The sequence below is a fragment of the Sceloporus undulatus genome, chromosome 4 (assembly GCF_019175285.1).
Source record: "Sceloporus undulatus isolate JIND9_A2432 ecotype Alabama chromosome 4, SceUnd_v1.1, whole genome shotgun sequence".
Classification (NCBI taxonomy): Eukaryota; Metazoa; Chordata; class Lepidosauria; order Squamata; family Phrynosomatidae; genus Sceloporus; species Sceloporus undulatus.
Window position 1 is genome coordinate 199,029,552 of NC_056525.1, and position 18,158 is coordinate 199,047,709.

The following is an 18,158-nucleotide window of genomic DNA, read 5'->3' on the forward strand; positions in this document are numbered from 1 at the left end:
TTCTTATTTCGGAGGGTGATGCACTCATTTTTGCCCTCCCCATAGTTACATATTCAGCAGTAATTCTCATATTTCTCCCCAAATTATTGTTGTTGATCTTGCTGTTCTTACAAAAATGGCCTTGGGAGGAGTATACAGCCTCATAAGCAGATTTTGAAAGTGCTCGTTTCATCATACAAATTAGTCCCACTCCCATCTATTTGTGGGACAGGGATGATAGCTTTAGTCTATAACATTTTGCAATCATTCACGTTTTCTTGGCTAATTGTTGACTAAATAATTGAAGATACTAAACTATGAGTACCAATTATTTTGTTTCCCCTACATCTGAAGATCTCAAGATGGCTTACAATAAAATCAATTTTAAACAACAAATAACAGTCATTTTAAAAGTTTAAAATATATATTACATCATTTTTCAGCTAAAAATCAGACAGTTTAAAATTGTGCCAGCCATAGGACATGTGCAACCTAGGTAGGCTCAATTAGACCTGAAGATTTTAATATAAAGTCAGGTTTTGACTTGATGCTGAAATGATACCAATGTTGTACCAGTCAGGCCTCCAAGGGAAGGTTATACCACAACAATTAATTTCATAATTAACTAGTTATAATTGCACCAACCTTACAACCTTGGAACATATGGGCCTGGGTTTTTTGTTTTGTCTTTGCCTGTTTGCTTGTTTTGAAGCCATCTAAGAATTTTACCAGATAGTAAAAAACCTATAAAGATGAAGTTTTAAGTCAATGCCATTTTAGTTTGTAGCAGCATATAAAGCAAAGCAGTGGCAGCTGGTGATTCCTATGTCACGGGACGGTGAGGTTGCTCCAGGTTTTAATCCAGTTTTTAAAGGAGCTATACAAAGCACTGAGCCTGCTTGGGAAATAAGGTATATTACCTTTTGATTAAATCCAGGAGTGAATTTACTGTCTTAGGGGGTGAACACTTTATGCCAGCCTGTACGCAGACTAGGGCTAGATAAGGGCTGAGCGTTTACACGCTCAGAAAGCCTAGTCCGCCATCTTGCTGCATGCCTGTTCAGATAGCATGTGCCATAATGATGTCTGTTGTGTGCAGCATTGAAGCAGCGCTGCACATGAGGGATGTCATAAGGCTACGTCGTGGCCCTTCTGTCACCCCTTCAAAGGTGCAAATAGAAGCTGTGTTTTGCGGTTTCTATATACACAAGGTTGGGGGTGTGGTGTGTGGCTGTCTCATCCCCAACCCAGCACATCCCGGGGAGGCACAGAGCCACCCCTGAACGGGCCATTTATACAGCCCCTTAGTGTCATGGAAGCTGTCACTGCAACAAAAAGTCCAATGCAACTTTAAAGATTGAATTCAGTATTCCTTGCACATATGAAGATTATTTCCGACTTCTTAAGATGTATGATATGTTTTGATGACACCAGGTTTCTCCTAAATGGACCATAATATATTTGCTGATGAACTTTAATCATTAAATCTTTAGAAACAAATGTCTATGTTATGTTTTTGTACTTGAGATTATCCTTTTTCTATTTTCTACTGCTGTTAGGAACCTGGGATATCATTGTTTCCACTAGCAACGCTTTAAACAATAATGTGAACCCTAAGTTAACTATAACAGCTTGTGATGACAAAGGTGCATCTGCTTCAGTCTTAATTACCAAAGGATCATTTAAGAGAGATGAGGCTTATCAAACATCTCTGGAGCTAGATAAGACATTTGGTATGATACGCAAAGTTCGCCTGGAAGTAGAAGACACAGATGGGAAAACATGGCATTGCCATGAGGTAAAGCCTATTTATGAATTTGCAAATCCTTTTGAGAGAAAGCTTCCTTACATTACCTTTAGCTCTGATTCACAGAAGCAGCTTCTAGTTGGGTTGAATAATTATCTAATAAGCCTAAATAGTAATTCCCACAATATTCACATTCAAATATCCTGATATTTGCTGAAAGTCAAATTCATCCAAAACCTCAAGGTTTAGCAAATTCTTCACTTGCTTCAAAGATAATTTCATTGTCCAAAAGGTGAAAGAGGCAACAAAGAGGTCAGCTATTTTTAGATCTGATCCTAACCAACAAGAATGACTTGGTTAAAGGGGTGCAAGTAGTGGGATCTGTAGTTGGGAGAGATCATGTTCTCCTGGAGTTTGTTATACAATGGAAAGGAGAAGCCAGGCATAGTCAGACACACTTTTTAGACTTTAGAAGAGCTGATTTCAATAAACTTAGGGAGATACTGGTTTAAAGATTTTTAGAACTAAGGGACAACTTTCCACCTCATCACCATTTTTTACAGTTTCTGAAGAAGCCAATCTAACTAAAGCAGATTTCTCCAATTATAGGATCTAGCCAGCCTGGACAATGACAAGGGATGATGGGAATTTTATTTCAAAGCATCAGGCTGATGAAGTGTGAATTAAATAATTTCCAAAAATGTTGGCATAACAACAGCATGACATCTCTTTCCCATCCACCCTACTTTGGCTGGTTAATATAGCTTAAATTTCTTAATGTGTCTGTTTTTATTTCATACATTTTATATGTTTTTTTCTGTTTTTATTGCATACATTAAGTCTAAATGAAACATTAGATACCTGCTATGTCAGCTTGGGGTTTTTTATGGTCTTTCTGAAAAAGATTATTTCTATAGAGTATTTTAAAGTTATGTTTCAAGTAAGTTTTTTTCATGACAAATACTAAAGAAGTAGCAGCTACAGAAGGTGATAATTGTGCATCCGGAAGGTATTTATTGGAAAGAGTTTTTTTTCCTGTAAACACTTGACTGATTCAAGCATACAGAGCTGCTGGAAATAGATCTATGCAGGGAGAAATTTAGACTCTGAATTGGTCTTTATATACTGCTTTTATATACTGTGGTTTGTACACAAGAAATAATGGATAAACATGAGACAATGATCTAAGATGCAAAACAATGGCTTCCTGATTTTCTGCCAGATCTTTAATCTACTACCATTTCATTTATCCAGATATTAAGGACCAGAGTATGTGTCCGTGGAGCAACCAATGCATTTGGATGTATTGCAACTGTTGGCATTTTTGCGTGGGAGTTATTTCTCACAATATGAGGCTGACAGATGGTTGAATACTTTGCCTCTCCATACAGTTGCCCAAAATTTCTGGTACCAGTGTACAAAAAGCAAAATAGATTGTGGTTTACACAGCAGCAGTTAAATGCCTTATCTCTGCAGTGTGAATAGGCTGTAGTTTACGTTATCAGTGTTGTTGTTTTGTATCTTCAAGTCATTTCTCATGCAATAAGTTAGAGTGTTAGCCATTATTTTGGAGATTTGCAACTTGTCTTTCTGCCTTTCCCTTTTTAAAAGAGCCTTAGATACCAGATAAATATTTAAGAATCCTAAATTCTAAATTCTATCACCTTTCTTTCTTGGCAAAATTTCTGAAAGGGTTTGCTTTGCCTCCTCTGAAGCTGAGAAAATGTGACTTGATGACGGTCATCAGTCAGTTTCCATGGCTGAGTGACGATTTGATCCCTGGTTTCTGGAGTCATAGTCGAATACTCAAACCATTATACCATGCTGGCTCAATGTTAACAGTGAAGAATTAAGTTGAAGAATTAATTGCTAAGTCAGAGGAAACTTGTCAGAGAAAGCTTTTAAAAGGGAATTAGATAAACTGATGGAGAATAGGATATTGATGCATTCTGTGGGCAGTGTAGATTACCAGGGTACCAGATGTTGTTATCTCCCTTCAGCCATTACCAACTTATGACAACCCAAATGGACTTTTCTTGGCAAGCTCTGTTCTTGTCAAGATTTGAGGTTTGACATTGCCTTTTCCTGAAGCTGAGAACATGTGACTTGCCCAAGGTCACCCAGTAGTCTCATGGTTGCGTTGGTAATCAAGCCCCAGTCTCCAGCGTCATAGTCCAACTCTCAAAGCACTACACCTACAGTGGGAACCACATGCTAGAGCAAAATCATAAAAGGCATCAATCACCTTCATGCTTTCTTCACCATCTGTCTAGTGCACTTTATTTGAAATAGGCTGCAGTACTCCTTGGACCTTGTTCTAATCTTGCTATGCAAATCTGATTTTGTCTGCTGCATTTTTTGAAGGTAAAGCTTCAGCACAGAAAAAGTAAAGAAACTCTTGAATTTCCCTGTCTGCGGGATTTTTCAGATACTGAAGGTTGCACAGTTGCTGAACTGCCAGTACTCACAGTTGGCAGCAGGTTTTTAACAGGTTTGTGACTTGCCACAAATAATTATGCATTCTGTTAGGCTTAGTTAAAGCTTGTTTTCCCCTCTCTGAGAGATCCCAGTCCCCCATGAAACAAAAAGAAAAATTCCCAGACAAACCTATGAAAAATCCATATAAACCTGCATTCTAAGAGGGATGACACAAAAAGAAAAAAAAGAATGAGAAGGGATGATAAAAAAAAAACCCACAGGCAGCAATTCTTAAAGTTATATCACAGTTCAGTTAAAAAACAGCTTCCAGCTGTTCAAGAGGCATTGTAGAGTTATTCTGTCTTTCTTTCTTAACAGATCAATATGTGTGGAAAGAAAAAGACAAAAGGAATAGGGTTACAAATGAACCACAATGATATCTGGAATCCTCTCCCTCATCCAGAGGCTGGATGGCCATCTGTCGGGGATGCTTTGATTTAGATTTCCTACATGGCAGGGGGTTGGACTGGATGGCCCTTGCGGTCTCTTCCAACTCTATGATTCTATGATCCTTACAAAATGTAGGGAATAAGATGCAGTGATTGTATAATAGAAGCCTCGTCCAGAAGCACCACCTGAATGGAAGTGGTTTGGGGCAAAGTAGAACCACATGGACCCAGCTTGTTGGCAGAGCTGCTGGAGTGATCCTGTTTCCCCAGTTTGAAATGTAACTGTTGCCAAATGATAGTCAAGGGCTGGGAAAGTTACAGAACTACAAATGTTACACTTCTGCTCATTTTAGCAGGAGGAGTTGGCTAATATTACCATTTCTAAAGAATGAAATTTTGTGGGGTAGTGCTAGTGCCAGCAATATAAACCCATACAAGGATCATCTCTTGTCTTGTACCAGCCAGACTTTGGGAGCAAGTAATTATAAATAGTTACTTGTAATTATTCTGTTTGTAATAGCTAAACCACAGCTATGTTACACTAGGATTATGTAGATGTTTTAGTTACTTTCATTGTGAGGGTTTGGGGTCACTGTGAAGTTAAGGTTTATGCCATTGGCCAGTGGCATATGGCATTCTGATGGGTTTCTTATGAGCAAAAATATACTGTTGTAAAAGTGACTTTCCAAGCTTTTGCACTAACTGTGGCAGTCATTTCACCAGCTAATTAGTCAAATTTCTTCTTCCATAGCTGGGAAGCATTTGAGGAAGGGGAGGTGCAAGAGGAGCAGAGAAATGGATTTGTGTATGATCCCTGATTATTGAGAGTAGAATCCTAGTAGCCAAGTTAGCCAAGAATCAACACTAGGCTGGCTGACAAACTGAACCCAGACCCCTCCCAGCCTAGGGATACTGGAAATGGCCGCTTCTGGTCTAACATTCTGCAAACATTGTAGCTGTGTCTCTCTGCTGGAGGATGTTTGAATTTGACACAACTCAACACCTCCTTCATCCTGACCCTTCTCTCTCTTTTTTGGCTCTTCTATGAGCAGAACATAGTTCTGACAACAGGTGGCTCTGAGTAGATATCTGAGATCAGCAGGCAGAACAAGATTCTGTTGACAGAAGGGAATTTCTGGTAGCAGAAGATTCATATCTTTAGTTCAACAGCTAGAATATTTCCTAGTTAGGGTTGCATTATGAGAGGGCTTAGCAGCTGTGAAGAAGAGTATGCTGGCGAGTATTACCTCTTACCTCTCTACTGACTTCTTAATTGCAAGCATGTAGTGCCTTTCACACACAAGTCCATCATCTAGGCCATTTCACACAAAAAGCATCACCAAGAACCGAAGTGGGTGTGATAAACACTTGAAAAAAGAACTATGCTTGGTGATCATGTGAAATATCTCTCAGTGTGAAGGAATCAAAGAGAAATTTTCCTCTTGTGGCCCTGCCAATCCTTGTACATGCTGAAAGTTCCCTTGATAAACCAGGAAAAATGGACAATATATATATATATATATATATATATATATATATATATATATTTGGGGGGGATGATCATAAATACAGGGAAGAGGATTTAGGCTAAATATTTGGAGAAACCATCTAAGGGGCTGAATAGACCACCCTGGAGTAGTGTCCCGCTACCCATTTCAGTGCCAGATCAGGGCCACACCAACCACATGCCATGGCCCTGATCCAGTAGTTTGCCACTCTAAAAAGAAGCAACAAAATGCTGCTCCTTTTTAGAATGGCAAAAAGCTGCCTTGGCCACCGCTGCCAGAGCTTTTTGGTGTTTCTTCAATGCAGCATGTCTAAATGCTACTCCAAAGAAATGGTGTGATGTTGCCCACCATCTGGTTGGATGTGCAGCATGACACCGGCATCAGGTGGAGTCGGAACATGCTGCATGCAATCTTGTTGGTCTGTTCAGGCAGTTTATTTAAGAGTTGTTAGTAGTGTAGAATACCTTTGAAGGTGGTGTGTCATTCAAAGTATTTAAGATGAATTTGGATAGCCATATGTCAGGAATGGTGTGATCATCTCCTACAGTGATGGTGAGGAGTTGGACTAGATGAAATATATGCACAGACTAAGAATGGTCTAGTAATGAAAGTGGTATTCTGCTCTAATTATATATGATTACTGATTGAGATTTAGTATCTCTTTATATTTCTTTAGTTAAACAGTATGTTCTGTACATCTCAACGGACTCATCCTTGGAGTCAGGAACAGACTCAGATGTGTATATCACTTTGAAAGGATCAATAGGAGACACTGGCAGGAGGAAATTGCCAAGGAATGAGAAAGACAGTTTTGCCAAGGGGAAGGTAAGTTGTCAGGAATGCCAGTTTGCACCTTTTATCACTTAGCAATCTGTTGCATCACATACATATATAATAATGTTGTCCACTATGTATTTGGTTAAAATGTCAGTTCATTTTAGACAACAGTGCATAGCATTTAATGAAAATATGAGCATTAAACATTTAATCATGTTCACTGAATCCCATTGTCAGAGAAAGGTGGGATATAAATCCTTGAAATAAAACAAATAAAATAGATACCTTCATTGTTCAGTTCCATTTGGGGTTTTTATCAGTCAATTGACTACTATACCATTAAATACTAATGACCTTCTAGACTTTCAGTACCATTAAGTTTTGTGGTAATTATAGCGAACTGTGCAATCCCGCAAATATTTACCCAGGAGTAGATCTCATTGTATAGGAGGATTTACTACCAGGCTATTCTGCTTAGAGTTGCAATTCAAGTTTAATTATCTTTAAATAATATAAAATAATTTTGTAATAAATGAGGCAGTAGTTTACTTCAAGCAGGCAACTGATCAGTACTACCAGTTTTATTTTAGAAATAATAAATTTGCCCAAACTTGTTATGATTTCTAATGTTGATGGTATTCTCCCATGCACTGTATTTTGTTGTAAATCAAGCTATTGAAGATTTCCTGTGACTATATGTGAAGTTATTGGATGTTCTGTAAAAGACAAGTTTGCTGTTTACTACAGAGAGATTAGGTGCAATTGCAGCAAAACTTAAATTGCTATGTGCAGAAATAACATATTTAGGGATTAAAGTGCAAAGGATAATGAAATGAACAGAATTCTGTGAAGCAGTTACTTTTCCCAATTAAACGATGTAAGGGAGGTTGCTCCTTGATAATTGTACCACAGTCCTAAATTGTATTAATATATTGTTTTCATTATTGCATTGACATTTGTTTTCATCTCTTTCCATCTCATCTCCTTTATTCTTGTGAAAGATGCAGTCTCCATACAAAGTAGCTTGCTTGACAAATACCTAACATGTAGATGAAATGTAAATCAGTAGCAAGCTAATAGGATTTTCTACAATGTAATTACCATCATCAATAGCTTCCTTTTGTCTCCGTGTTAGCATTTCTCAAAATATACTTGTGGATCATTACCTCCTGAAGGCTCTTAATTCAAGTAAATCCTTTAGGGTGATAAACCTCTTTGCCAAGTCCATGCTACAAGTGATTTTTCCTTTCTGGTTACATATCATGACTACATTAGTGTCCCAATAGACTTTGACTAGTAGATTGGAATGGTCTCACTACTTCACCCCAACACAGAACTCATATGTGCACTCATACACACAGAGTTTATGGCTGTTCGTTGGTGTAATAGTATGATATTAATAATGAGGAGCCCTGATGATGCAGTGGTTAAATGCCGGTACTGCAGCCACAATGCAGTTTATCACACTAGCAAGATCCCATAGGAAAACAAGAGTTAAATGCAATATAACACGAAGATAACCTGGAAATTCCCAAAGTTTATCACATGACATCACAGTTAACATGAAATAACACAAAGTTAATCCACAGTTAAAGTGGAGGAAACCAGCAGCTTTTTAAATGTGGAACAAACTGAATTTTAAAAGCTGCTGGTTTCCTCCACTTTAACTGTGGATTAACTTCGTGTTATTTTGTTTTAGCATCAATTAGTGTGATAAACTTTCCTAATTTGTAAGTTCTGATTAAATTCGAATTTAACTTAACTCTTGTTTAATTCCCATTTTCTCACGGGATCTCACTAGTGTGATAAAGCTCAGTGTTCTGAGTTAAATCCCAGAGCTCCAAGGCTGACTCAGCCATCCATCCTTTCGTAGGTTGGTAAAATGAGTACCCAGCTTGTTGCGGGGCAATTGGCTTATAGATTGTAAACTGCTTAGAGAATACTGAGTTCACTATAAAGCAGTATAGGAATGTAAATGCTATTGCTATGATAGCAAAGAGATTTTGCTCTGGGTTATGCAGTAGCTGCAAAGGAAGTAAAGCAAAGTCATTGTCCTTGTTGTCAGGAGAACAGGTTGCAGTTCCAAGCAGCCTGTTACTCCAGTGCTTGGCTTCCAAAGGGATCATTGGAGGAAAGGGCTTTGAAGGACTAGCCATAGTGGTCTTTCTCCTCCAGTCTGTCTTTCTCTCCTTCCACCTTCATTCCCACCACTGCCTCACTAGACTCTCATTTGCCTCTAACACTCATCTTGCCATCTGTCCCCCCCCTCTCTCACACACACACATTACAACTCTTTTCCTATGTGCTTGTTGTATCATGATGGAGAATTCCACAGACTTCTTCTCCCTTCCCTGTTCTTTTCTATCTTGGATATTGTGTTTGCTCCTCACAGCCACGTGTCACTCTGGACAGATAGTGAAGAGGGGCAAAGAATGTTGCAAACAAAAGTCCTTCTCCTATATTGATTTTTGCAACAGGATCTAGCCTAAAAATAAATAAATAGGGATTTTACTTTTTAACACAAAGAAAAATAGAATTGTACAATGTGATTCAAAATCTGTGTGCACGTTCATTTTCCTTGTTGGTGTGTACACAACAAACAAAAATAATCACCAAGAAGACATGTCCCAAGATGTGGTGAGTTAACTTCAAATTGTGGGATGTGGTTTCTTTTCTTTTTTTATGGTTCTGTGTCTTGTAGCCTAGAGTTGTATCTACATATCAATTCACAAGCATGCTGAAACTGCTGATCGAATTCCACTAGAAAATTACACCTTCTGTTTATTCTATTCTTGTTGCTGCCACAAACCCTAAACGCATTTGTTTCAAACAAAATGTTTCATCAGTTAATATCGCACTGTATAGTAACAAAAAGCCAGAAAGTGTTGTCTCTTAAAGGGTTTTCCTATCATACTTCATCATTTGCTATGCTAGCTATGGCTATAGGGGTTATAGTCTAGCTAGAAGCTCTTGAGAGCCACAGGTTCCCCCATCACTTTTTTATGCTTTCTTTGTTCTATAAACATTTTTAAACTATATTAAAAAAATACAATACAGTATGATTCTTACTAAAGAAGCAGACTTCTTCCTTGACCCCTTCCATTTCGTTCTCTGCAGCCAGAAATCCAGTGGAATGTGGACTTTTAAAATATCATGGACATGAAATTTGCATATTTCACCTTAAAATGTATTGTGACATTTGGAAATGTGCTTTGCCTAGCAATATTTTCCCCTGGAGTCTGTAGTAGTTGCCACTCAATGAAACTGAATTTCTGTTGAATATCAAGTCAAAGTATGGCATTAGCTTTATACAGATGCCCAGGCTTGTTATAAACAGCAGATTAATGGAGTAGGAATATATCAGAACATTTGAAATACGTAATGTATTTTCAGGAGGTGAAGAAAATTGGATTTTTTGTGTGCAGTCCTGCCTTGCCTGGCTGAGCACCATCATTTGTATGTTTAAATATTTATGAGTTATGTTTTGAATTTAGCAAAATTGAGAAGTAACATCTCCATAAATATTCTAGTCCTATAAGATTTCTAAAGTATCCAATTGGGGCATATGGTTTGAGGTTTTTAAACAAATCCGTAAATTTTACTGTTTTTGTTTTCTTAATTTTTCTGTAATATGGCTGCATGAAGAAGTTAGAAGCACACCTCAATGTACAGTATTGAATTTTGCTGGCCATGGCCCATTATGGAGCAGAGCCAACAGTGGTGCTTCCTAATGGATCAGGCAACCTCCTGATTTTGTGATGTATGCTTTAAAATGTCAGAATATGCGGAAGGAAACACGTTGGTATAAAGGCCAGAAAGCGGCACTCTGGGGCCAATTGTAGGTCTCAGAAGTGCGGAGAGTCCACACGTTCCTGAGCCCTACCGCACATCGCTGGTGCCATAATGGCATAGCTCCATCCACATGGGGGCTGCCATGATGACACAGGCGTGGCACAGCATCCAAACATCACCATGCTGTGCATGCATCATCGGTGATTGTGTCGAGTGCCTTTGTTTAGACTGGATGGGTTTACAGTGCAAAACAGAGAACTGGTTGAAAGGGAACTCAGCCTGTATGGGGTCTTTTTTATAGTTACTTCTATTCATAGTTGTCCCAGTTTTGAATTTAAAGAGGTAACTTTACCAGGCAACCTCTCAGTAATTTTATTTTTAGCAGTGAAGTAGCTCCAAGAGAAAGGTAAGCATAATCAGGCCACAATCTGGAATCCATAGATTTCAAAGTGGTGTTTGGGGGGTGGAGGAGATTGGGGAAAAAATAAGCCTGGTTAAATTAGACTCTAGTATAAGTATTGAAAACTGAAAATGGGGACTATGGGAAATGAGCAAAAAATACAGACTGTTAAGAAAGTACTTGACATTTTAGCCCAAAATGTAGGAAACATGGAGGACCTTAAATGTCCTACATTTTGGGCTAAATTTTGTCCTACATTTTGTCCTGGTTTTGTCCCAGAATCCCAAAGAATAAGTGTTGCATAAAAAGCTTGTACAATCCATCTTGTTCTGTAACACAAACTGTAGTCCATTCATATGCGATGGTTGGCAGAACTGGAACATCCAACAGAATTTGAGAAGTGCAGTGTTTTCTTGCATACGGTTTAGACCCTATGTATGTTTTTGTTCTCCTTTATTCATGTGTGAGCCTTACATGCAAAAGTATATACATGGTGAGAGAGAGTGTGTTTCAATTACACATACCAATTAATTAGGTATAGAAGTCCATGTAATGCAATTTGGTTTTGATTTTCATATGATTTGGGTTTCTCACGCCACCTCATTAATGTCTGCTAATAATAAAATAGTCATTTTTTTCAAAATTAATCATTAATTAAATAATAAAAGAATACTATTGAATTGATTTCTCATGTTGCATTTTAGATGTTTGATTGTGCCATATGATGATGTTTTTAGACTAACTATTCAGTTTATTAAGTTTATTAAGTCGATTCTTATTTCGCCAGGTGGATATTTTTCATGTAGAAGCAGTAGACATTGGCACTCTGCATGAGCTTGTTGTAGAAAAAGGAAAAGGCTCTGATTGGTTCCTTGAGAAGATTATTGTAAAGGAGTCAGACTTTACAGGAAGAGAGATACTGTTTATGGCTCAAACATGGCTAAAAGACAGAACTGATAGGAAAAGATGGGCTTCAGTAACTCTGAATGTTACAGGTCAGTATTATTTGAGACATTATTTACTTGCCACAAATATCCTCCAGAATTCCAAAATTATAACACCTTTTTTATTTAGTATAAGCCTGTTGCAATAGAAGACATGCTATGCCATCCCAACCATTTGTTCAGTTGCTGTAGTGGCCTTTTGGTGATACAATATAATTTTTTTTCACTTTTTCTCTCTTTGGAGAAAACAATTCATAATTTTAACCATTTTATTCCTACTGTGAGAAAGTGTTTGAAAACTGCTGATTTTGAAGACCATCCATAATTCTGGACTTATTCTGCACAAAATTTACACATGGTTGAGTTGCACAGAAAACTCATTTTCTGCACAGGAAACAGCAATTTCTGCACAGTAAATATTTGTCCACCAGATGCAAATTTTTGTAGAGAATAAGTCCTGAACTACAAAGATTCTCATTAGTCCAGAATTTTTCTGTCCAGGATTTCCTGACATATTTGAACCTGTTTTTCAACCATTTTTTAATATTGTTTCCATCCCTAGTTGGTAAACATTCCAATTAGTGGAAGAAAAGGGTCATTATATGAAATGATGACAAGCCATGGTTTCTTAGTGATGGATGAAATTCCTCCCATCTGCAACTGATTTTAGTTTTTCCAAGTTTCCTTGAAGAGCTCTAGGAAAACACATTTTCTCACTGATATTTCTCCAAATAACCTCTTTTGGTTTACCTGAGAGTAGAAATCAGATAGCCTTATATACCAATCCTTGTACTGAAAAACTTGTGGAAGCAGGACCAGCCCAACTGTTAGTCAGAATGAGACATCAGTTATTGCAACAAATATCCCAATGACTGCTTCTGACAATCTGCCCTACACTCCCTAAGCTAGTAGGGTTGCCTGATAAAATTAGGGAAAGGGCTCCCATACCTTTAATAGTTGTGAGGAACAGGGAATTTCAGCAGGGAATGCCGGACATGCAAGCAACAGTTGTAATTCCCTATTCTACACAATGGTTAAAGGTACAAAGCCCTTTCTGTTATTTCACGTAGGAATTCTACCTAGCTGGTTGTCTTCTAGTAATGTGGAGGCTACTATTCAGAGTTATCAGAGTGAAAACTGGAGTATGCTTAATGTTTATAAAGAAGATAACATTTCTGTCAGTGTTGCTTGTTACCTGCTTGCATGACAAGGAACAGCTGCTAAAATTCTCTTTTTCATTCTACATAACCATTAAAGGTTCATAGTTTTTACTCTGGCAAACCTAATATAGCTATCCCATCAGCAGTTTTCATTTGCCAGTGCATTCAGTATGTGTAGGTCAGTGATGTCCAAACTCTGGCTCTCCAGGTGTTATGAACTTGAGCTCCCAGAATCCCAAATCATTGGCCAAGATGTTTGAGACTTCTGGGGACTGAAGCCCAAAACACCTGGAGGGCCAGAGTTTGGACATCACTGGTGTAGGTGAAGCATGTGCCTGTTCTTCTCCTCAAAAAGCAAAATTTAATGGGATGGCCTTCAGATATAGACTGATAATAGCCCATGTTGTCACTGTACAAAAATAAATGGCTACATTTAAATTATTTTCAGCCCAAGACCCACTTGCACATTTCTGTTACAACAAGAAAGCCTTAGTCTGGGAAATCAGTATGTAAAGGGCATTCCATCTTGGACTTCAGAACAGTGGTCCTTGAACAACAAAAAACAAAAACAAAAAACAACTAGCAATAGCAAGTACATTTCTATACCACTTATCGGTACACTTAAGCACTCCCTAAGTAGTTTAAAATGTGTAAGCTAATTGCCCCCAACAAGCTGGGTACTCATTTTAGTGAGGTATGGAAGGATGTAAGGTTAAGTCAACCCTGTGCCCCTGGCTAGTGTTGAACTCAAAACCTTGTGGTTTGTGAGTGAGTGCCTGCAGTACAGGCATTTAACCACTGCACCACCAGGGCTCCTACAAAGAAAGATTGGAAAGAGAAATAGCAGAATTGTCATGTACCCACAAACTCCAACGCATCAATTGTGGATTGAACAGAGACAATGGTTCCCTGGAACACTACGCATATTATAATATTAGCTAACCCCCCCCCCCCAAAGCCTTGTGAAGTCTTTCATCACAACTCCTTTCTGATTCCTACACCACATTCCAATACTTGTTTATATGATTATCTACTCTCCTAGGATTTCAGCAAAATCCTTCCTCCTGCCTTTGTCCCTCAGTGACCATAATTAAAGCTGAATTTGTCATCTCATCTCCATATCCACAAACTTTTGCATTTTTATTGTCATTCTCTCACACAGTCTGGTTACATAGATCTTTCCCTGGATCATCCATTCCACCTCATGCACCTGAAAAAGTAGGCTCAAGTCTATGAAAGCTCAGGCTACCAACTTCTTGCTTTTAGTTAGTTACAAGGATGTTACAAAATCCCTTTGCACAAAGAGAAAACCAAGTCTTGGTTCACTGAAACAGGTCATTTTGTACTGTTAGACTTTTAATGGGACAACAGCTCAATACTGACCTAGTAAAAATCATGGTGCAAGCCTAGTGTGGTCCAGCATGGATGAAAGGATGCTGACTGAACTCTTTCAAACCCACAGGAGATTCCCTTAGAAATCCTTCCCAATTTTGAAGTCTGTAAGCAAAATATTAAGAATACTTAGTCTTGAAAAGAAATCTTAACATTTGAAAATAAATAATAAATATCAGTGTTCACCACATTGACATCTACTCTTTTATTTTAAAAGCACCCTTTTATTTTAAAAAAGTTAATTTGTTTTTTCTGTCTTTTAAATTAGAAATACAGGGGGAAAGCATTACTGCTTCACTGTTACGAAGGCAACAAATGAAATCAGGTAATTTTCTATCATTGCAGTCAAAGCTGTGCCAGACAAAACTGTCTTATTTAAAAAAAAAGGATTTTGCTTTATTTTTGGATATTGTTGGGAATATTATAAAATTGCTCAAATAGAAATAAGATAAGTCAGATATAATTTGATTTATATGACAAGCTATAATAATTTTTCAGACCAATATTATTTTGTATCCTCTAGTTAATGTGTACCAAAGAAAAATCTGTTGGGTCATTCCTTGCATCATGCTCTTTTGTTTCATTTCTACAGATGGTCTATGGAAGATTTATTTCACTGAATGTCATGAAGATCCATCAAAAGAATTTAGAAAGTCTTGGGAAAACATTTCTAAACTAATTGTGGTATTTTATGGAAATAATGGCAAATCAGGGCCCTTTTCCTTGGAGGACAACATAGGGGAACAAGCTGAGGACCAAACAACATATGATGTAAAATATTGTCTTTCTTGCCATTGCCATACAACATATGAATTAAACTTAGCAGCAGTTTAATGTACTCCTTCATGAATTAGTTACATTAATATACTTATTTATATTTTAATAGGCTGGGCTGAAGAGGAGGCCTGCCAACAAATACAAAATATTAATGATGTGTGCTCATCATATTCATAGTATATAACTTTAGTTATTTAGATGGGGGGAAAAATAAAAACAGGGCTTTGACAGTGAAATTTCCATAGCAGCCTATACTGGCCAATTGTTCTCTATATCGACTAATATTAGGCTCATATGGGGGCATTGAATCTTCAAGAAAATATATTTCCACCATGTCCTTTAAAGGCAATGGGACCATTGTAGATATCAGCTTGCTGTCTTTTTGCCTTCTAGGTGCATTTACCATTTGATCTAGGAATGCTCTATAAAGTGAAGCTGGGATTTCATCACTTGGGAGAAAGCATATTCCAATTGTTTCATCACTGTAAAATGCAGAACACAGTAACCTTGGATACCTTTACTTTTTATATAAATAAAACACTTCCTCTTCTTAATGGAAACCGATGGATTGAACTCCCTGTTGAGTGGCCATTAAGGGAAGCACTTTCCGGTAGGTATAAATCAGCATTAGGCCATAGAGCACTTCTGATAACACAACTCAAATTCTTATCAAAGCAGGGTGTTTTAATTGTCTTTGATTAAGTTCTTCAGAAAATGGCAAGGCTTCAGGACATGTTTATTAAAGAAAGCATTACTTCTTTCAGTTACAGCAGTGGGCCTGTGTGTGAGAGTGCTTGATGGGTTTAGCATTTTACTGATTTCCACTATCAACCAGATGCATATTATTTCATATAAATCAGCTAATAATGATGCCAAGTATACACTTGAATATATGTAATTTTTCTTCATGAATATCCGGAAAATGTTTAAATACAAATACGTATTTGTATTTTCAGCTTTGTATTATCAGTGAGTCTAAACCCTGAATGTTAATAACCTGGCATACAGCCTAGTATAGGCACAATACTTGGTTTAAGGCTAATTCAGTTTCTTTGGGTCAACTGAACCAAATCAGCTTAAAATCTTCGTAATGATTGGTTTGTGAATTTGCCTTGTACTCTTACAGTTGTGTCTCTTATCCCTGCAACATATCCAAACTCCTAACTCTGTAAGCCACTCAGCCATCTGGTGTTCAATTCTTTCAGACAGCAAAAACATTGTCCAGATGTTGGCAAAGACCTGTATTCCCAAGAAGCCATTTAAAGTATTATTACTAACACCAAAGAGCCAATTTGGTTTAGTAGAAACAGGATTCTAGATAAACTAATGTGAAGGTCATTTCTCATGACAAAAATTAGGTTGTATGAAACAATCTGAATGGGTTTGTTCAACATAGGGCATGGAGTGAAGGAATTATGTGGGTGTTTGTCTCAGTGGTGATAAGGGAAGAAGGGGGTCACAGTGAGGTGTGTTTCACTTCTGCAGATACAGTCCGTCCTTCCCTTACGCAGGGGATCCGTTCCGGATCCCGCCGCGTAAGGCGAATTCCACCTATGCTCGAGCCCCATTGGAAACAATGGGGCTCATGCGCGGCTACGCGGTGGCGCGGGCGCGCGCAGGGCGCAATGGGCACACGCGCCCAATCAATTGAATGGGACGCGCCGCCCCTTCCGCCCCGCGCGCACCCCGCGGCTTGAGCGCATATGCTCAAGGCCGTGTATGGCGCGCCCGCGTATGGCGCAGGCACGCTGTATTACAAAAAGGGTAATATATCAGTATACAAGCAACAATGAAATGAAGATATAGTGTGATACAGCAATATCTGGGAATGTTTTAGGATCCCATGAACCTAATCACCTAAAATTAATCTAATCCCATCAAATCATTGACATCTGGTATTCGGCTATTAGTAAGGATAGTTCAAACCACTGTATTTCTCATTACCATGTATGGATGTGAGAGCTGGACAGTGAGCCCTGGTGGCGCAGTGGTAAAATGCCTGTACTGCAGCCACAAGATTGTGCGTTTGATCCCAGGCAGGGCTCCAAAGTCCTTTCAGCCTTGCATCCTTCCATAGGTCGGTAAAATTAGTATCCAGCTTGTTGGGGGACAATTAGCTTACACATTGAAAACTGCTTAGGGAGTGCTAGTTCACTGATAAGAGGTATAGAGAAGTACTTGCTATTGCTATTGGACAGTGAAGAAATCTGACAGAAAGAAAGTAAACTCACTTGAAATGTGGTGCTGGAGAAAAGTGCTGAGGCTTGACCAATACAAGCCTGAGTTCCCGGAGTTCCCTCTAGAAGCCAGGATGACCAATCTGAGGCTGTCATATTTTGGCCACATCATGGCAAGGCAGTACTCACTGAAAATGTCAATAATGCTTGGAAAGGTAGAGGGTAGGATAAAAAGTGCAGACTGCACACTAGATGGATAGACTCAATCAAGGAGGCTATGGCTAGGGGCCTGCAGGAAGTATGCAGAGCAGTTGAGGGCAGGGGGTCATGGAGGTGACTCATCCATGGGGTTGCCATGAGTAAAGGTAGACTGGAAGGCAGTTAACAACAACATTAGGCTCAATATTGCTTGCTCATCAGCAAACAGAGGTATTACATTAATGACAGACCACTGAATGTTTCTGCAACAATTAAAATAGTGAAGAGCATTTTGTACATTGTGGTCCTGACCTACAACTATGCCTCATGTGTAACAAAGTAAGTTAAAGGAAGATTATCAATAATTCAGTTAGTGCAATTGCTTTAGGCCCCTTGCAAGTTTGGGTTTCAGTACCAAAGGGGAGAAAATGTAGTTTGTT

The 18,158-nt window shown here is 38.4% G+C and overlaps 1 protein-coding gene across 1 annotated transcript in view; it reads left to right on the top strand.

Annotated features, from left to right (window-relative positions):
• The window catches only part of RP1 (RP1 axonemal microtubule associated), a 233,926-nt gene that overhangs the window by 201,813 nt on the left and 13,955 nt on the right, over positions 1–18,158 (top strand). The window contains 7 exon segments of the mRNA XM_042461410.1: positions 1,539–1,777; positions 4,091–4,217; positions 6,778–6,926; positions 11,858–12,065; positions 14,835–14,891; positions 15,159–15,337; positions 15,737–15,953. Coding sequence (XP_042317344.1) covers positions 1,539–1,777; positions 4,091–4,217; positions 6,778–6,926; positions 11,858–12,065; positions 14,835–14,891; positions 15,159–15,337; positions 15,737–15,953 — 1,176 coding nt within the window.